At 43.5% G+C, this 21924-nt stretch overlaps 1 protein-coding gene across 1 annotated transcript in view; it reads right to left on the reverse strand.

Moving 5' to 3' along the window:
* LOC306695696 (zeta-sarcoglycan-like) overlaps positions 1 to 21722 on the reverse strand; it is a gene marked incomplete at both ends in the record, with an annotated part of 296154 nt that extends 274432 nt beyond the window's left edge. Inside the window, one exon of the mRNA XM_079159002.1 lies at positions 21684 to 21722. Within this exon, the coding sequence (XP_079015128.1) occupies positions 21684 to 21722 (39 nt within the window). The remainder of the gene's footprint in view (positions 1 to 21683) is intronic.
* Positions 21723 to 21924: the final 202 nt, after the last annotated feature.

The raw sequence follows: 21924 nt of genomic DNA on the forward strand, positions 1-21924 counted from the left end.
ATTGGTGTGTGTGCGTGCACCTGCCCCGTGTGCGCATGCACCAGTCATCGGTGATTTGGGTTGTCGTGTCTTATCCCAAATATTCCTTTGATCAAACGTCTTTGCTTTTTCGCTCTTTCCTCAAAAGCACTTGAAATGCAGGAGTGCAACAAAGGGGGGAGTAAAGGGGGGGGGGGGGGGAAGAGAGAGCAAATGAGGTGAAAAAATGAAAGGGGACGGTATGTGAAGGTAATTCAGTGGTTTCAAACGAGAGAAATAGCAAGGTGAAGAGTCATACAAGGACAAAACGGGAAAAACGAAATAACTAAACAAATTACATATTTATTACATATTAATGTGGTTATTCATTACGGCCACTGTGTATGTCAGTCATTCCCGAAGACTGGGTCGGGACACACAGTTGGGTTTATATCTACTGTCGTGGCCGCTTGTTTTACCGTCGTTCTTCGCCTCTTCTTGCAGGATGTGAAGGGTTCTGACTCGTGTAGACTACCATGTCCAACTTGCGTGCTCTTGCAGGCCATACTTTTCATTGCTAGCTGTCCAATGATGAGGCTCGTAGCTCGTAGTTAAAAGTAGTGTTATTCCGTGCGAACAATGAGTAGAGAAAAATATATCCCTATACAATAAATCAGGTATCAAAACACTGATCTTCTGCTGGCTGTAACTAAAAAGTCTATAATCTGCGGATTAGAAAAATTAGAAAAACTTACTTAAAGGAGACAATCAAAAATGATCCAATAGCAGGACAGACTAGAGGAGCCTTTATCTTTATAAGCCAAAAATACATTACCTTAACTCTATTGTATGGTAAACATTGTAAAAAGCATAACACACATTACTTTCAGTAGAGCTTTGAGCCACAAGAGGGAGCCTGAATGTTCGTATTAGTCTGATTATTGTAGTCTACTCATAACATTGAATCTAACCTGAAAGACTAGCGTACATTCTGATGGTTTGACTGATGACAGTAAAGAGAAACAGAGCCTGTTAGCTCCACCTAAATGCATTTATTTGGTCTCATTTGTCAAGTGTTTGACATGCGTACGTTTTCAATAACACATGCCTAAAACAAAGCTGTGATTTATTTATCAAACGTATATTCTTCACAATGGCTGGATTACCTATTCAAGATAATATAAGTTGAAGCAGAATTCTCAGTAAAAATAATCAAAAACATTACGCACAAACTCAATCTCATCACCTTTTGGTCATTTCTTAGTGTATAATTCTCAAATTCACGACCCTAATTGCAGACACACCAAGCTCTTCTTATTCCCAGTGTTTACGAAATGAGACATCATGGTGCCAAAATAAATAGTCAATGCATCTACTTCATCTTACTGTTTTGTGCGTGTTGGTTACAATATAACAGTCGTAAGTCCCACGACAGGCTTTTATTGGGTGAACATAGACTGTTTTAGTGATTTTGAACAGCAACCAATGCCATCTTTTTTATTTTTTCTTGTTAGGGCAATCTTGATACACTAGGACGAGATAAGAAATGCCATCGTTATCATAAGGTAGCTCACCATTAACCTTAGACTCCCCTGAAGTCCCTTGAGAAACACTACAGGAATACTGCAGTGACTGTTGGACCAGTTATAAGAAGAAGAGGGAGAGAGAGGGACTCAGCGTTAACAGTCATGCAAATGAAGTAAAGAGAGACAAAGAGAGAGAGACGAGAGAATACTTATTTTTGTCGGAGGACAGCAACGACAGATTGGTAATGCACAGGCATAGACGGTTGCCTTCGGAGGACAGAGGGAGAGAGAGAAGGAGAAAGGAGGAGAGACGGAGGCTGGCGAGAGGTGATGAAGACAGTGATTTAGAGTGAGATAAATAGATTTACGGAATGGCAAGTGGCCATGGGAGAGGAATGTGGGGAAGGAAGCTGGCACAGAAGAAAGATAAGTAAAGGGGAGAGGAAAGGAGGGAGGGGGGGATGATTTACAGACGGAGAGCAGGATTTGAAAAATGAAAGGAGCGGAACTGGAAAGAAAGTGAAATGAGGAAGAGAGATTTCAAATTAGAGGATAGGTGGGATGCAAAAAAGGAAAGATGGCGATGGAGAGAAGAAAAGGTGGTACGAGGCAGCGGTGATGGAAGGAGGGAGAGACACAGAGAACAACTGTGCTCTGCTGACATATTGATCCAGAGCGACCACCCTCCCACTCCTTCCTCCTGCCCCCAGCATGGATGACTGCTACAGGCCTCAAACCACATAGGTCACTGGTCACACGACACTCAACACACACACACACACACACACAAAATAACCACAACAACAATTCTAACTACCGCACTGTTGACAGGAAATATGTTAGATATACTTGTTTGGGGAGTTCAATTCAAACAAGAAGCAAACACACACACACACACACACACACACACACACACACACACACACACACACACATATTCCTAGGGGCAGTGTGGGACACCATTCTTTTGTGTTCATTGATCCAGAGCAAGAAAAGTCAGACCACTCAAGCTGTGACAGAATCTTGGCTCACACACGCTTATACTTACACACACGCGCACACACACACGCACACACATGCACACGCTTGGCTTTCTTGTCACATCTGTGTGTGTGTGTGTGTGTGTGCAGTGTGTTCGGGGGTTGGGTGGGGCGTGGGGCAGGAAGATAAATGGACGGCAGGAAGGCAGAAAGGGGAGGTGGGAGAAGAAGAGATTAAATGAAAAAAAGAAGCAAGGGCTGGAAGAGAAGGAAAGAAGGTGAAGGCGGCGAAGGCGTTCAAGGGTGAACTAGACAACGGAGAAAGAACCAAAAAAAAGAATAATAATTCCGCGAAGGATGGAGGGAGTGAGGGATTTGGGATGGAGAGCAAGAATGGACGGAAAAGTAAATGAGAGAGAGGGAGGAGAGAAGCCCTGGCTGACATATTTACAGGACAAGACAAAATCGCCTGTCTTGTCTAAATGCATGCTAGATTAAAGCGAGACCTTCTGTGTGCATGCGTGTGTGTGTGTGTGTGTGTGTATGTGTGTACGTGTGTGTGTGTGCGGTCTAACCAGACAGCAATCCCTGCTCAAGGCCAAACCTATATAGATCATATCCCAATCATCATATCATTGCCTTCAGCTCGAGATGAAAGAGAGAGGAGATATAAACACAACAGTTTGACTGCCTCTCTCTCTCTCTCTCTCTCTCTCTCTCCCTGAAACACACACCCTCACTGTCTCTTCCTTAGAGCCTCAAATTCACTTCTCATCTACTTTCCTTCCATCCCTCCAACCCCCCTTTTCTCCCCCTCCTCCCTTCACGTCTTTTCTCTGCTTTTATAATTTTGTCTCCCCGTCCAACTTTTCTCCTCTCTTTAACCCCCCACTTGGAAATTTGAACTCTTATTATCAGTCCCTTCAAGAATGTGTAATGCGTATTCATTCCATCCACTTCAGACGTTTGAAAGAAGGACAGCAACAACAACTGATGACAGCGGGGCTCGATAGAAGGTTGTGGAGGCATGATCCTTTGAGGATGGTTGGACAGGTGAGAAGAACAAGGGAATGGCTTCCATGCATTGTTTCTGGCTGGTTATGCTAAAAAAGAATCCTTGAATCAAAGCATTAAACAGCACTAATTTATCAGGTCTATGAATTTGATAGGTAGACACTCTCGAAAAAACGATGCAATGTGATTTTTAATGCTGCCACCATATTATTGCTGTTGCATTTGTTTTTGTAAAATGTTCTGCCGAACCCTGTGTTTTGGGTCATAGTGCTAAGTTACGAAACAAATATTATACATGTCATAGAGCATGTTAATGGGAATACAAAAATAAGCTGACAGTGACTGTGACACAAAGACGAAAAAGTGACATATTTGTGTCACAGTTCTGTGGCAAAGACGGCAGTCAGGTTTCAAATGTGCCTGTTTGTTCTTTATACCTGTCACACGGACACAATGCTTTCTTACTGAATGGTAATTGTTAAGTTCTAACCCACAGTTGGCCTCCGAAGAAAATCGTGCCGAGAGGATCGAAAAGTGTGCAGCTCGTCCTGCAAAACCTCTCTCTCTCTCTCTCTCTCTCTCTCTCTCTCTCTCTCTCTCTCTCTCTCTCTCTCTCTCTCTCTCTCTCTCTCTCTCTCTGCCATTGTTTCTCTCACTCGCTCTCTCTCGCCCCCTCCGGTGAGACCAGCTGTCTCATAGCAACAGGATGACACTGTTCCTGACGGCCTGACCACCTCCACACACACACACACACACACGCACACACATATGTTATGTATATCCCACAGAAATGTGTCACTGTTTCGCGGTTTGCATACAGCGCTCTCACGGTGCATGCAGGGCTTTCTCTTTCCCTCATCTTAACCTTTACCTCCCTTCCTCCATCTCTTCATCTATGCTTCCTCCCGTGTCTCTTTAAGTTACTTCCATTTTCTCTCTCATTTTATTATCACTATGAGAACGCCTTTCATTTTTTGGAAGCTTTGCTTCTGTGTGTGTGTTCACTTGAGTGCAGTGAATGTCTCTGTGTCGATGTAACATATTCCAAGCTTAAGGCCTTTACGCACCGGGGGCGTAAAGAATAAATGATACGAAAACACAAAATACTTGCCTGCGAGTACAATATATCTAGGGATTTTATTTTGAAAGGTGAGAATGGAAGGACTCAATCAGGTCTTGGCTGCCTTTGTCAAGGTTGAAAGGAATAATAAAGTTTGCTGTCTTGTCTCGGTCCTGGCGGCGACCACCAGGTCTGAAAAGTAAAACCAATGCTGAAGTGCCTTAAACTTGCATTCTTTCTAATGGCCATCAGGGGGCGACTCCTTTGGTTCCAAAAAGAAGTCTGATTATATAGAAGTCTATGAGAAAATTACTCTACTTCTCACTTGATTGATTACCTCTTCAAACATTGTAAACATGAGTTCATGGTCTCAATTGCTGGTTTCAAGTCTTCTTCATTACAGAGTGATTGTAAATGATGGTCCCGATAAAGCAGGGTCTACTTTAGGGTGCGGCGATCTTGTGATTGAAATGGTCGCAACCACAGCGTTGTCCCGTCTGGAAGTTGTCCGTGTTTTCATCTCACAACATTTCAGTTCATGAAAGTTAAGTGTTACCTTTTTGGTTGCCTTAAAATATCTTACTCAGCGTCGGGGTGTACTTACTGTAGCTCCGCCCTCTCGTCTCACTTTTAGTTGCAAAAAGCCTAGATGGCGACGGCCAAAAACCAAGACGGCGTCGGCCAAAATGTCAAACTCGAGGTAGAAATATGGAAGTCTCATTGCATGAAAGTAATGTGCATGTACCATTCCAAATACATATCTATAAGGTTTTAATGTGCATGCTAGTTAGCTAGCTTATCATACTTTTTCAAAACAGATTTAGCTACTTATGTGGGTTTTTTTTGTGTGAGAGCTTTGTGCTGTGACAAAGACAGATCGATAGACACAGCAAAAATCACAAGTTGCTTTTCAACAAATACAAGCAGAGCAGAGCAGGCCGATATTCTTCTTTCATTTTGTTCAGAAGAGGCAGCCCCACTATCCTCGCAGACACATCTGAAGTCGTCAGCACTATTTCGTTCCCGGACCTCGGCCTCTGAGAGGCGAATTAAGCATGCCGCTGAATGAATGCCCCTTCACCACTGCGAAGGTGAAAAAAAAAGAGAAGCCTCTTTAGGCTTCTTCAAAGAAGCCACTTCCTTTCTTGTTACATCGCTTTCAAATGGAAGGAAGACGGTAAAGACTGCCTCTTCTTGGTAGAATTACAAAGGTTGTATGCATAATGTCCTTGAAAGGAATCTGGCACAAGTGTAGGGATGCAAGACACACACACACACACACACACACACACACACACACACAGAGATGCAAACTGAAAGTCAAACACACATCAAACCCATCCGATACCGACGCTATCTGCACTCGCTTTCATGTCTGAGGAAAAATCAATACAGACAAAAAGTATGCGAGAGAGGAGAGAAAGAAAGACAGAAAGGAAGGAAGAAAGACTGAACTAAAAAAAGCATCATTGAGGTGCCCCTCAAAAAGAATAGCAGAGTATCTATTACACATCAAAGCCATTTCACTCTCTTTTCTCTTTCTTCGCTCTGTTTGAATAAAGAGAATAGGTTTGAAAGTGGCAATGAAAGGAAGAAAAGGGGGGAAGAAAATGTGGCGGCGGGTCAGAGTGGGAACAGGGTGAGACGCACGGTGGTGCACTTACAACTTAGACCGATGAGTATTGCATGGACATAAATAGGCTCAAACATATGTACGTCGTAGAAGGAATGCACTCACAGCATACACTCCATCTTACGAGCTCGAGTACAAACTTGGGAACCTCGCATTACAGACTCTCAATGAGTATTTAAATACGTAGCTTCATGTCTTTCATTCTGTCTGTGGTTTCACGCTATGTGGCACCCCTTTACCTTGACTGAGCCAACACTTACTAACAGATTCTACATGGAGAATGTGCTCGGCCTCATGCCAACTGGTTTTTCTTTTTTTTCAGTCCAGTCTGTTCGTAAATTGTCATCATCAGACATATTTGGAATGCAATGAAGCATTCCAAAGCTCCATAAGCGCCATCCTACGCTCATGTCTGTGTGATCGTTGGTAATCGGAAGAAAAACCTAAGAAATAGATATATATGTATATATATATGTATATATATATATATATACTGTATTTATATATGTGTGTGTGTGTAAATCACATTGGCTTCGTCTGTAAGCGAGCTGTTTGTCAACACAATCACTGTGTATTTCAACTCTTTACAAGAAGTGTTATTCAGCTGCAAATCTTTTTTTATTTCAAGCGGTGGTTGGTTGCCGCTGAGAGGAAACGATCCCCTTGTTAACAGGCGCTTTCTTTGTAGAGATGTCGGGGTGACTTTGGGACTCAAAGATGACTGGAGATTTGGATTTGGAATCTTGGATTTGGATCTTTACAAGTTCACATTTGTTTGCGGCATGCTGGGAAGGGATGGAAAGGGTAGAAGGGATGGAAAAAGCTCAACCCATATAAAAAGAACAAACAACTGACATCAAACCTTTCAAATACAGGCATATGCCCAAATAAATCTCACTCACACACACACACACACACTGCATGGACGAATGCACACAAAGCATCAAAAGCAGGTGTAAGGATATCAGAGAATCAGAGAACCGAAGATCAAGCAGATCCCCACATAAAAAAAAGAAATAACAACAGTAACACAATATCAAAATAAGTGTCTTTCATGTCAAGAAGAAAGGGTAATAAGTTATTTTCCCAAAATGCACTTTTAAATTTCAAGAATGACAGGCGCATGAGCTGCCCGTCCTCTGATGTGGCACAAACAACATGAAGAGCTATTTCGGAGCAAACAAGTGCAAATCGAAGTAACAAGCACATGGATCGAATTCAAATCCCACACCACAATGGTGGTTCAACACATGTGTTACTGCTTTGCAAATCATGTCAGGAGGTAGAGCGGGTCTTCCACTAACCGTAAGATCGGTGGTTCAATCTCAAGCTCCTCCCGTCCTCATGTTCAAGGGTCCTCGGGCAAGATGCTGAGGCCCAAATTGCCATCGGTGTGTGAACGAGTGAATGAGTTTTAGTTTAGATTCTGATGAGCAGGCGGCACCTTGTATGGCAGCCTCTGCCATCAGTGTATTAATGTGTGTGTGTGTGTGTGTGTGTGTGTGTGTGTGTGAAGCGCTTTGAGTTCGGAAGTTCGGAAATCTAGAAAGGTGCTATATAAATGCAAGTCCATTTACATCAATTGATCTCTAAAGGGAAGATCAATCCTCCAACTCCTTGCAACACACACATCACACACACACGTACCCCTCTGCACACACACACAGTCCACACTGACTATATTTGCATGCACTAATATTCCACTGTTAGTCCGAATATGACAATATTCTGAATTTGATATGGGTCATGTAAACAGCATATTCCGAAGGGATTCTTCCGAATGTTGCTTTTTCCGATTAAGGCATGTGGGGTATGCCGATATTATTTGGGTTTCAGGAGCATTCTTTGGACACGTATACGGCGCTTTCGGAATATGCGTCTCAATTGATTGTTTTATTTCCCCTCAGTTTGCTACACATGAACGCTTGCCGGTTGCCAGCTCTGTGCATTGTACACAAACCAGTCAGTCAGATGTAACTTCACGCTGATATATGTTCGTGGCAATCCATCCACAACCCCAGACATGCTATTAAAATGTACAGAATGTGTATCAGGTAATCTTAACTAGAAAGGGAGAACATATGCAGTACGAGGTGTAAACACACACACACACACACACACACACACACACACAGCTCCATCTACCATCAAAATGAGAAGGGGTGTGATGACAGATCACCTCTGAGGGTGGTCAGATCTCAGCCAGGAGTGTGTGTGCTCAGTACTCGGTGTTCTCATTTGCGAGAGAGAGTCCTGCCTTCTAGGTAGAAGCCTCACTCTGAAGTTTGCCAGCCACTCACTTAGAAGAGCTCCTGCACAATCTGTTCCCATCGGTCGTTACTCCCTTGCCTTCTCCTCAGTAGGGGGAAAAGTGGAGCCGTGTTTATCATTTCTGTTGCCTCCTTCGAAAGAGTGATAAAAGATGACTTTGTCCAGCTCAAATGAAGATGTAATCCTACCCCGAGAATGCAAATAGATGTAAATAAATACCAGCTTCAGTTGCAAAGGCGACGATCGGACTGATCATTATCAAAATAACTTATGTGGAAACAGACTGTATTTTCATAACAGCAATAAATAGGGCACCAAACTGGATACGAGACACATTTGCAAGTCAGTTTACAATCCTGTCAATTCTCCTGGTAAAAGCAGGCCTACATTTGTCAGGCAACTCAGTATTTCTTTTTAAAAATCTCCAGGGAAATATGACAGCTGTCATTTTTGTGGGAATACTTTTTCAGGTTATATTGTCCATGTTTTCACTATTTTGGATTCATGCACTATTCCAATAATTCTGGGTCTTCGTAAACTCCAATCTGTCCTCTCGATCTTCATTATCTAAACCTTTCCATAATCCATGCTCACCTCTTTCTCTCCTCCTTCTCACCCCTTTCTCCTGCTCTCTCTGTCCTCTGTCTATTGCTGCATTATCATCACTCTCCATCTGTGGCTCTCTGAGGCGCAACACAGCTCCATCACTCCATCTCTCTCTATCCTTCACTCGCTCACTTCTAAATGACGGGGACAGGCGTTGACAAGGACCTTGTCGCATTCTGCTTTATTCCTCCAACACATACACTTTAAATCTTTCCAAGAATATATTTTTTTTTTCTTTCCTTTTTGCGCCAATTTATATTTTCGGTTCCTCCACCTATGTGTCACCCTAATGTAGTCGTAATCACACAGTGCAATCGGCAGAAATGCATATAATTATGCATCTGAAATGCATTTATGATCCAAGCAACAGCTGGGAGTAATCACAGGTGCATTTGGCCACATTGAAAATCAACTTCGCGTATGGACTGTGTGACAAATATTAATCTTTATGCAATTAAATCACAATTCAGACAGGCTTTAGGCAGCAAACTTGTCAAAATGGATTGTGAGGATATCTGTACATGCACGAGCAGTATGAGATGTGTTAGTCCCTTTTACAAGATGGGAACATTATAAAGGAAGCGACATGTGCATATTTGAATGTCATGTGTGAATGCAATGTGATTTTAAGGTGAAGCATGATGTGGAAAGCATGTTAATGTGAGATGGAAAGAGAGACCAACCCGTCTTTGTCTTGTTTGCTGTTTCCTCACAGCGTGGCTGTCAGGCTCACTGCCCATATGAAATGATTGTATCCCCGATTTCCTTTTTCTTCACCCTTGCCCTCTCGATTAAAGTGAATTACAGTGTCCCTGCATGAAATCTACTCAAATTACTAAAAAAACAAAGACAGAAACAAAAGATGATTGAACCAGATAGACAGCATCCTTGACATGTGACTCCATTTCCCTATCTTAACACTACAGATTTTGGTGTTGATGCAACACTCTTAGAATATACTAAAGGGTTCTGTTAATTGCCTAGAAATTACAAATGAATACAAATGTTATTCTTTACTTTTTACTACAATACAACAAGCTCCCCGCCCTCACTTTCTCTCTCCCTCACTGTCTGTCCCGCCATGTTTCCCAGAGCCTATTTCATGCCCCTGAAATCTGGCGCCTGGCGCCGGTCGCCTATCTGGCATGTAGTAGCTCCACTCATCCACCTCCATATTGCTCTGTCGTTCCGCTCCATCCATCCCTCCATCCCTCCTCTTCTCTTCCTCCACTCCTTGCCACTCGTGCTTCATTTGGCCCATGATGAGGTGTCACTGCTCTGCCCTTGAGTGGGCGAGAAACCCCTCTGACAAAAAAGTGTTTGTGTGTGCGTTGCGGACACCGGCGTGTGTGTATAATGTCATTGCCTGTGTGTGTGGCCCAGCCTGGCCTGTGGAAGTGACGGACATCAAGATTGTGCTGTCACAGCTGAGAACAGATGATTTACTCGTCAGGGAGCTGGGGGACAAGAAGGCAGATACATGCGTGCAGATAAATGCAGCGTGCTGCTGCTGCTGCTGGCTGTACTGCTGGGACATATATACAGTACAAGGACCAGTGATGCAGAGTGAACTATAGGGCACTTGTTTGTTTTACCAGGAATCACATCCTGTCACTCTGTATTTGTTCGATGCTCGGCTGAAAGTACTCATTGCTCAAATGACAAATAAAGCTGAAGTACCATTTAAACTACACTGGCCGAGATTATTACGTCGGCCTAAAACGACCAGGCCTTAACTAGCCTAACTGAACTTAACAGAATTGTAACTAAACTACATTAAACATGAGTGAAGCTCAACTTGAACATGCCTGGAGTAGAGTGAATCTATCTGAATGTGTGCTGCAGTGAAGTTCTGTCCTAAAAACCATACTGGTCTGAATTGAGACTGAAGACTGGACTGGCTTGTCTTCCTTGTTGACAGTGAACATGGTTAATCATCATCGAGGCAAAGAAGAAGCCCCCCCCCTAATATTTACTTTGACTGTGATGTTGAGCTGAGTTCGTGTGTGACAGAGGCTGTGGTTCGTAAAGGTGACAGACGGGACAAGATGGCGGCTGAAAAGACGAATACTAGCCTGTCATCCCAGTGTCACTTCCACAGTCTCGGTAAATGATAGCCAGGCTGAGGCACAGCAGGCTTTGCTGCAGGGATGTGACAAACTAAATGTTATCGGGGGAATAAAGTGCCACATGTGTGTGTGATGAAGGTTGAGGAAACAGGGAGTGCACACAAAAAGCAAATTACCATAATTGTATTTGTTTAAGAAAAAGTCCTAGAAGTAAATTTACTTTACGGTCAGTAAACAATAATGAATAAGAAGGCAAATTTGCCCCTGCAGCTAAAAACATTCACTTTCATTCAAAATCCACGTTAAAACAACTGCTTAATCAGCCTGTGTCTGCAATAAAGCAACAATAAAGAGGCATTGATTTGTGTAACTGACAAAAACACAGGTGATCATTAGCCTGTCATTGCAGGTAATAATCACTAGATCATGATTACCTTGTCATTGTAGCATAATTCAATTTAAAATGTTGTTGACAAATTGAGTCATGTTGCAATAATCTCCAAACGATCGTGGCAATTTGGGGCGAGTTAAATGACTGAGATTAATAACGGATGTAAGTCCATGTTTAGCCCCGGGGCAAGGCAGTCTATTAACTTGTCGTTGCTGGACAGGGGGGCATAGCCTGCGGCAGTGCACATAACGACAAATGTAAATGTCCCTTCATGGTGAGCTACACCTCATATTAAAGTCCAACATTCCATATGTAGTGAACAGGCTTGTGGCAGGGGGCAGGGAATTAGGTTGCAAATGAAATGGAGACAAATCATTTCAATCTCATGGACAGGGACACAATTATTACCTTTAAGGGGAAGCAGCAGGAAAGGCCCGTTTGGATGAAACCTGAAATGTAAAATCTCTTACCTGAAGTTAAAGGTATTCATTGACTGTTAATGAATAAATATAGCTTGAAGTTGCAGAATTAATAATAATGTATGCAGCCTGTCAGAGGCAGGCCAGCTGATACAAGCATTTGACTGTCAATACCAGAATCAGAGCAATAGATTGCGCTGTTGTTAAATCAGCTGCAAGCAATCAATCAATCTGACATATCAAGGATGACTGTTGCTATGAGCCTTGATCACTATGCATTATTATATATTGCTTCAAGGTGCAATATACGGGATTCAGAGCATCAATATAGCACGACAAACAACTCTGCTATGAAAAGGTATAATGGAGCAATGTCTATCTGAGCAGAGAATAAAGTCACTCTTTCTCTCTGTGTGTGTAGTAATCCGAGTTTCTCTGTGCTTTGTTGACATAGCCGGGCTGGCCGTGCATGCTTTCTGCGCATGTCCGTGCATGTGAGCTCGCCCCAATAGCTAGCTCACGGCCGCCGCTCTGCACTGCGCTCATACGGCGAATCATCATGGAAGCATAGCACCCACCCTTCCAGTTCCATGTTCAAAGAGAAATGCACCCAATCTTGTATACAGCCCCTTTAACAGCTTATCAATATCACCACATCTGTGAAAAATCACCACGTACAGCTATATCGATTGTGATGAAGTGAAGGTTTGTTTTTTTAGACACGCTAGCGGCTTGGCTTTAGGGATGGCAGTGTCCGGTTGGTCCCTCCACCACTTTGGTCCAGACTGAAATATCTCAACAATTAGATGGATTGACACAAAGGTTTGTACAGATCGCTGTAGAGAAACATCTGAAACTAAGAAGTCGTTAAATATGATGCCCATGAAATTGTTTTCAGCAACCTATAGCTTTTTTTTCATGCGGTCGACATCATAAAGCGCATACATAACATACTCAATACCATGATAAAGTGATAGGAATAGTGACACACGGTGTGTGTTTACTGTACTCCAAATGGCAGCAAGGCGCGAGTAACTACTGGAAACTTCCCAGGAGTGCTGTATAATCTAGGTAAACTGCACCCAACCAAAGAATTAAGGTAACAGATGTATTGTTGCTGAGTCGTGCCTTCTCTTTTTGGAGCTCTCGCTCACTGCTGTGAGCCGAGTGACAGCTTGTATTTTTATTCTCACGTTTTTATTCATTCAGCTATTCTCTGCTGCAGCACTACGTAGTGATTTAGGTGAGCAAGGTGGCCGTAATTGTGCATCAAAGTCCTGCATACTGCAGATGTAACCATCGGCCAACTTAATCCACATTTCCTCCAAATGCCAAGGTAAGATGACAGATTTGGGTAACTGGTTCATTAAAGCAATAAAACACACACCTCCAGTCTGCACCTCAGCAGACATTTCACCCAGGCCATGGAAGCAAACTCATATCCTCTCCAAGTGTGCAAACCAGTTCATTATTAGTGTAGAGCTATTTAGCTTTTGCCGGGAGAGGGAGTAAGGAGATGCCACTTAAAGGGCTAATGCTGAGCCCACCCACATAAACACACACACACACACACACACACACACACACACACACACACTGTCTGAGCTGAACAAACTAGCACACTGAGTGACAGCAGTAAAAGTCAAAACAGGACAACGGCTCAGATAACAAGCAGAACAATCGTCATTTGAATAGGACAGGAACACACTGTAAGACTGCAGGCATTACGTAAGCTCTAATGTGCTGCAGAGAGAATGTAGTGCTATACGATTTGCAGTTGAATTACTGTACATATGCGGAGACACACTCCTGCATTAGCCGTGGGAACACACACATTTGCGGCTCTCTCAGGCACACACATCCAAGCGTCAAAATGACTGCAGTGCAAGAGGGACTATGTAGCTGCAACAGTACGTCAGAGCGGACAAAGCGTTTCCTTAAGTTAAGGCTGGCTAACATGGGAAATAAAAGGCGCACATACATAGAAACCCACGCAGTCACACACACACACCCTGAGGCTTACAGAGGAAAGGCTGAGTGGCAGGTGGTGAGGTGAAGCATTCGTCACTGTTAGGACGTGTGGCTGTGTGTTGGTCTGTGTTTGTGTGTGTATGTGTGTGTGTGTGTGTGTGTGTGTGAGATTACAGCCATGAGTAGTGATCATGGGGCCTAGGTGCAGAGTAAATATGCCTGGAGCAAACATGTGTTTGGGTTTGTTTCTGCATCTGTATGTGAATGCAAAGGGTTTTATGTTAATGCTTCCACACACAATTCTCCCCACGAGGTATTATCAGCATTAAGTGATGCTCTGCAGGGCTGTGTGTGTGTGTGTGTGTGTGTGTGTGATATGGTGTGTGTGTGCGTGTGTGTGTCTGTTACAGTGATGTGGACCCTGGAGCTTCCCCAGGGCCAAGTTCACCACCCTTATGTTTTCACTCCGCTTACAAACCACCTCTGCAGTCCACTTCCCCAGGTACACATCTACTAGTGCCGTCCACACACACACAAACAAACACACACACACACCTTCCCTGTCTTTAATTCAATAATAAAGGCCTCTATATCAGTAATGGTGTCTGCCTGTGTCCGGATCCCGGATGCTTGAATAAACTCTACTTGAATGTAGTCGGTGCTCTACGTGTAATTTCATGCAAAGTTTGTTTGGCTTCCAACACCATTTACTTGCAGAGCACACAGCTTAACTGGCAGCCCTCGCTGGTTTCTGCAAAACATCGGCCTGGCAGTGCCAGCACATCTTGAAAATGATTAAATTTGCTATGTGCAGTCCGCAGCTCATTAACCTTCGCTTTGACCTCCAAAGTCTTTTGGACGTTATACTAATAATGGTAATAGATGGCATGTAGGTCAGTGGTCTGCTCAGGCCAGTTTTCTCAACATTGCGTCCCCCTGCACTTGCTGTGTTATGCTCCAACCTCCCTGCGCCCAATGAATCTTCACAGCACCCATCTGGTCCATAATCCATTCCACCAAGTAAGCTGGGAGCCTGTATTCTGTGCCGGTCACCATCAAATTTCACAAAATAAATTCTCACCGTCAGAATTTGAGGAGCTATAAATGCAGTGCTATGGGATGATCCATGCCCCCCCTGTTACAAATCCAATGTTTGTAATCAACATGCTCTTTGCCAGCTTGCACTAATTGTTCGTAATGTATTGGCATGACATATGGAAGGAAGTTAATGCATCAGTCTGACAATTAATTGCTTTATATTGTCAGTGTTTGTCAAATATCTGAAAAAGACGTTGTGGCTTCTGTGTGATGTTCATGTATCTGTGTGCATGTGTGTCCGTCACAAGCCAGTTTGCTGCCTTATCAAGAGTTGGATGAACAGATTGACTTTGTGCATTTGGTACACAGAGAGTGTATAACAGGTCCAGGCAAGGTTTAGGCTTCACTTTAGCTCAGTTTGGAAAAAGCAAGCCTCCACCAATAGAGGAAAGGCACGGGTCCAAGATGATCTTGTTACGCGATGTCCTTAGTTAGAAAGCTACCCCAAAAATACATCTTAGGGAATATCCTAGGTTTCAAGTGAAAGCGAAACGGGGGACTTCACAATCAGGACAGGACTTCTGGGATGCTAGATGGGGGTCACAGAGCTTATCTGTTGTTGGTCAGTAAATACATCCAATGCACTTACAATAATAATGACCATTAAGGCACATTGTCTTATTTCCACATATGTTCAATAGACAAACAACACATACCTATGATGACTACGGTGGAGTTGTTAGAGGTCTCTCTTGAAGGAACTAGGCTAGCTGTTTTCCCCCGTTTCTACTCTTGGGCTAAGCTAAGCTAAGTATGTCACAGAGAAACTTCTGCAGAAAAAACAGAGAGAAGATGCTGACCTCAAACTTCCCGTCTATCTCCCACGAATACTTTCCAAAATATTGGTATTTATTTCTTAAATTTAGTGCAGCAGAGCTGGTTGAGTTTACCTTCAGCCACGTCAATATGTGGAGTGGTGGAGAGCTCACACAAAGACAGAGAGGCACACGCACACACACACACACATAAACACACACTTGCAAGCAAAGCGGAGGAGTGGGGTTCAACAGTGTCAATTACTTCACTCTATTGCTCAGCAAACACTACAAAACTGCTATCAAACATGAATATTCATGCGCAAGAAGCGGCTAATTACCTGTAAAATGGACTGATGTGTGCAAGATAGAGGGAATGAAATGGTTGAGAGAGTGAGGAGAAGTATAAGAAAAGAGAGAAGGACGGCTCCCCAGTCCAACTTGCCTCTACTATCAGGACATTTTGGTTTGTCCACTTCAACTAAAAGTTTACGGACTGTAGAGACAGTCCTTTACTTCAAAAGCAAGTTCAGGCTATTCTGCAGCTGTCAAGGGGGTGTGATTAACAAGATCAAAAGCTCTCAGTGTTTCCTCGCACTGCTCTTTCATCCTAGTAAACCCCTAGAATGTTTGATTTACATTTGTTCAGTCTAGGGATGTGAACAAGGATGCACTTCTGCATGACAACTATGTAAGGACCAGCTTTCAGAGTTTCAGATGCCGGCCACTGGTGACTATAAGAAAGACACTAGTGACAGTAACAACTACTACTTACTTGGGAATATGTTAAGCTTCTTAAAGTTTAATTTAGAAAACAGCAACCCAAAGACTTTACGTTTGAATTATTATGAAAAATGGGGGAGGTATCCGCTGAAAGCTGATGTAAGGATGGGAAGAAGGTTAAGGAGATGTTTGTATCATTGAGGATACGTGGGTGATGAAAGGAATGCAGTTGTTACAGTTATAATAAACTTAAATTACCATTACCAATAACCATTAGCGACCAGCTCTCGGCTACCAGCTGCTCCACTGCAACAATTGCAACAGGGCTGCAATAATGTTGTCATCTGAAATGAAAACCTCGCTGTAACTTAAATATTGGCCAGTGGCCTTTATAACGCTGATCATCAGATTGTTCTGGAAAGATGTCACATCAGCACAAGTCAATGAAGTCCCGATATTTTCATCACCACTGCAATGCATATTTAGTATAAAGTTGCTAAGAGTTTGCGCATTGCATACATGCTGAGGGACCTCCAAATGATTCATAAATACATTGATAGTTTCCAACCCGTTCAGTGTATTCCTTTTTAAACAATAACTAACACAGACGTATATCAATATATCAGTCTTAAAAGTTCTCTACAGTTGAATTGCATATGCGATCCCATATGTGGTCCCAGCCCAAAGGTTGAGAAATGTCCATGTAGATAAATTCACACATTCTGCCCATCAATACACTGCTGTCGAATCATTTGGCACCCTGGGGGCTTTGTTATTGATGTTAAATACCTCATGGCATATCTGCTATGGCTTCTCACATGCAGATGTTTGGGAAGGCTCCAGCAATGGAGTCTGTTTGGCTCGCCCACTTTTCAATTTGTGCAGCTGCCACACTGGAAGCTTCTACAAACATAACTGTCACCAAAAATACAACGTATTTCACACTGCAGCAGCACGTTACGTCTTGAGCTCGTGCGTGGTTTATGTTTGTGCTTGTTAGGTGGTTTAGCTGAACTTGTGCCTGCTACTATGCAGACGAGGAATTGTGCTTGCCTGAAGGTTAGAGAGGCAGGCTTGGGGCTGGCTGGCTGAAATGAATGAGTAATGTTCTCCCATCCCTCAGCAGCTACTACTAAAGTGCCCTTGGAAGAGGCACTGAACCCCCAATTGCTCCAATTGAGCTGCTCAGTGGCCAAAAATGCAAAACTGTGGCTGCACTGGGTGCTTACCAAATGGGGTTATGTGAAAGAGTGCAAACAGGGTGGGAAAGCAGCCACCATGCAAATGCTGGTTCATTCTGGCTGAGGCTTGTACCATAAGTTGGTTTACTTTGCCAGCCACTTTGGAAGGTAACTAACCATCAACTGGAGGTTCTGCACTATTCTGAAAATCTAGATGGCTTGTGAATAAGTGGAAGTAGGTGATGAATATGTCTAGACTGGCAGCCACATTGTCAGCAAGCCAACCATAATTTAGAGGTCTCACTCTAATTCTAGGTCTTTCATTTTAAGATGGAGAAAAAAAGAATGAAAGGGCTTTAATAGGTTGCGAGATGACCGTCAGAATGACAATATTTGGTGTCCAAGATGATGCCTTTAAGTATGGATTTCTTCTGCCTGGTTACATCAGGGCTAAATTATACCTTGGATCTAGCACTACGGAAATTAAACTTCTCCTGGCTTTCCAATGCCTGATCCAGTAACAAGTTGAGAGCCTCAGATCTAGAGGGTCAAATTCAATCTGACTGCCTTTATTATACCGCATATAATTCATGGTGCAGCTATTACTAAAGATCAATAGCACTTAAACTGCTCTACTGATATTGAAACCTGCGCTGATTTACAAGCAGATAGGTCTTAGGACAAATTCAGACACACAAACACACTTATTTATTTGATATAATGCAGTGACTTCCAAATGTCCCAATGTTGTCCTTGTTCGCTGTTCACTTCCTGTGATTGCTCTTCTGGGCGCACATACACACACACACACACACACACTTTTATCTGACTGAAAAAAAAGTGTTTTTTCATTAGCTTGGATTGCTGTGTGTTTGTCCCCCATTTACTTTTTAAATATTTGAAAGGCCAGCTCGCCAACAAACCTGGAGGCACTCTCTCTCTCACAGTTTTGCTCTTCTTGCTCGGACACTGCATTGATTTAATTTACTCCCAAATAAATGTAAAACTACAAGTACGGATAAACATGGCTTAACCCACATCAACAAACACACACATTTGCGACCTTCACTAAAAATGGAAAAACACTGCAGGAAACAGTGTGTGTATATGTTTGATTGCCAACTACCAATGTCCCAGCACTGCCAAAGATATGACACCAGCTCTGCAAAAAAACAACCAGCAGATGGATAGATGGACTGGTGGAAGTGGACAGAAATCCCTTCAACTCAATGGGCAGAGCGATGGACTAATAACACTGGCGGGGTGGAAGTTTGATTGGTGACCACCCAATCCGGTCACTTGGGGGGGTGAAAGCTGGCTCTCGGGGCCTATAGAAAGAACTTTTGCACAATCATGTTAAATACTAATGTATTAAAAAGAAGTGACGTTGGCAATATTCTTCGCTTCGCTGTTATCAGCGGTAACAGCCGTATGAGCGCAGTGCAGCGTAGCAGTGATTAGTTAGTCAGCGGGGGGGGGGGGGGGGGGGGGGGGGGGGGGGCGCACAACAATGGGACTCACATGCACGCGTAGCCAGGCCGGGCTGCGTAAACAAAGCACAGAGAACAAGCTGCGATTTAAACTCTGAATATGGAGTGAATCATCATGATCTTTCAGTTGCGTTCTGAGATACAGAAGCGATTCTCAACATCTTATTAAACTCCTAAATATTCTTTTTCAAATAGTCAACCTGCCAAGGTTTTTTGAATTACACCACACAAGCATGAATACCTTTCAAAGATGACAAAAGGGTACGTAACTCAGCTTTCATGGGGAAAAAAAGTCAGATAAAGCCTCGCTTTAAAGTACAAATCTCAAAGACTTTAACCTAAATCCATTTCTGTTAAGTTACTATCTATTGCCGATTGAGGTAACACAATGGTTATTGAGCCAATGGCCCACTGAGAACCCTTGCATTCACAGTTTTAAGAACTGCGTGTCTGTGGCGACATTCCCAATGAATCACAAGTTTGGCTCTCTGAGAAGTGAGAGACGAAAACAGACCTGCTTGTCACCATAGAGAACAAGATAAGTCGTGGGAGATATCTTATGTTTAACTAAATGCAAGATATTTACCCTCTGTATGCTCTTATATCTGTGTATAATGCTCTCTCACATACAATACGTTACAATTATAATTTCAATCACCTGAAGCATGACATCCGGAAAGACCAAACAGCTCACACATGGGACAAAAACATCGATACTCCCACAGTTCTGCAGGTCAAGCTCATTGGCTAACAGTTAAGTCCCCTTTTAAAAGCAGAATGTCAATTTCCATCTTTGGAAACTGCGACCAGCCAGCTGAGTCGAAGTCAATTTGGAGCACTGCATAAGAGCAGTTTCCCCGTCTCCTTCTCATAAATATGATCACATCATGCTATTTGAAATGTCAAACCTCTGGGGAATGTCATTGATTTGCTGATTTAGCCAATCACTGGTTATCAGTAACCGCAGCGGTATAGAAAATGAGCATTTCCACTCACATTTCCTGTCTACAGTACATTCCCTGATCAAGGTGGGACATTCTTACAGCATGTAAGTGGCATTTATTGTCTGTAGTGATACTGACCTGACCTTCCTGGCTTATTATGGTATCACTCAAATACTGATTTACATAGTTTTGCTACTGGAAACCTTTTCATTATTGCACTCAAAAGTGACAACATGAATGTGCCTCATTAGGTTAACCTAAACGGCCTCATTAGGTTAAATACTGCGACTGCACATAAACGTTCAGGTTACTTATATGCAGATTTAATCTACACTACAATTTTAGTGAATGAATGTTGAGGGAAATAATGATTCGCATACATTTCCAAACTATTGGTACGGGGGGGGGGGGGGGGGGGGGGGGGGGGGGGGGGGGGGGGGGGACAGGTGTTGAATGCTCCCCTGGTACACCTGCTTCCAAGGATTTTAGAATGGTTGTGCAAGATAACCCACGCCATTCATACACACAAACACACACCTTTATACCGCATGTTTTTCCCTAAACATCATTTGGACAAACCTAGATTAAGGTGGAATCGAAGTTACCTGAGCTTTCACAAGCCTGTAATTTACCTATACTCGTAAACCCACTGATGTGACATCCACGTGATGGGGGGGGGGGGGGGGGGGGTTAAGAGGTGGGGGCATAACTATCCCGGATAGAGAAAGAATAAAGTATAAGCAGCGACCCAGATCCACACGCTGCAGGAATACGCACACAAAGCCGTCGACGGGCACAAGCGCACCCAGGTCGAATAATTAGTCATGTCGGTTAAGAACAGACTTTTGAGAAGGGATGTCGTCATCAATTCCTTCACTCTCGGCTCTTGTTTTAATTTATTTATTTTTTTTTACGCACGACCCGCTGCACAAAGATGCCGCCCCGTCGGGAAAATCCGTCCCGTCTATCGAGCGTCCCACCGATTCACACAACAGCTCTCTGCAACAACTCTCTGTGCAAGAAAAGCGTATTGAAATGCATCCCACGCTCCGAAGACTGCGTGCACGTTATCTCTCTCTCTCTCTCTCGCTCTCTCGCTCTCTCTCTCTCTCTTTCTCTCTCTCTCTCTCTGTATTCCCAAACCAACATAGAAAGCGTGTGGTTTTTGTGCATGTGTGTGGTGGAGGAGACAGACCTGGAGAGAGCATCTCGGATCGTGTTGCAACAATCCAGATCTGGGTATACTCTGACTGAGAACCCCATCCGTTTATTGCACCTCGATAAGTTCACCATCCAGCCGCCCTCCCAGCATCCCGAAGCCATTGGGTCACCCTACTAGCCCAAACAGCCGCCCGGTCACACATCAAGCCACATTCAGCCACCTGCATAGCAAGTACAACCCGTCACTATCAGCCACTCCGCTGCGGATCAATCCAGCCTGCCACCCAGTGATAACACTCATCCTCCCAGCACTTCGAAACCATCACATCCAGACACCCAACAGGCCACCCAGTCATCCACCCGCCCAGCGGAGGATCGCAACTCTCTCCCGTGGAACAAACAATTGCGCGCCGCCCGGCTGCGAGGGTCTTACCTTGAGCGCCTCTATATCCAAAGACGTCGACCGGTCCATGATAGAGAAGTGAAGTAGCACTGCGAATCAGTCACGAAAATAGCAGTCCCACTGGCGAGGAAGATAAGAGGGAGAGAGATTTAAAAACAGAGACCAAAAAAAAGTTGGAATGCTCTCTAGAGTCCCAAACTCTGCGGCAACATCCACTGGATTCTTCTTAGGATTAGGTTATTAATATTCCACCACGGCGACGGATTTTCTC

This window comes from Pholis gunnellus (genome assembly GCF_910591455.1).
Source record: "Pholis gunnellus genome assembly, chromosome: 5".
Taxonomy (NCBI): Eukaryota; Metazoa; Chordata; class Actinopteri; order Perciformes; family Pholidae; genus Pholis; species Pholis gunnellus.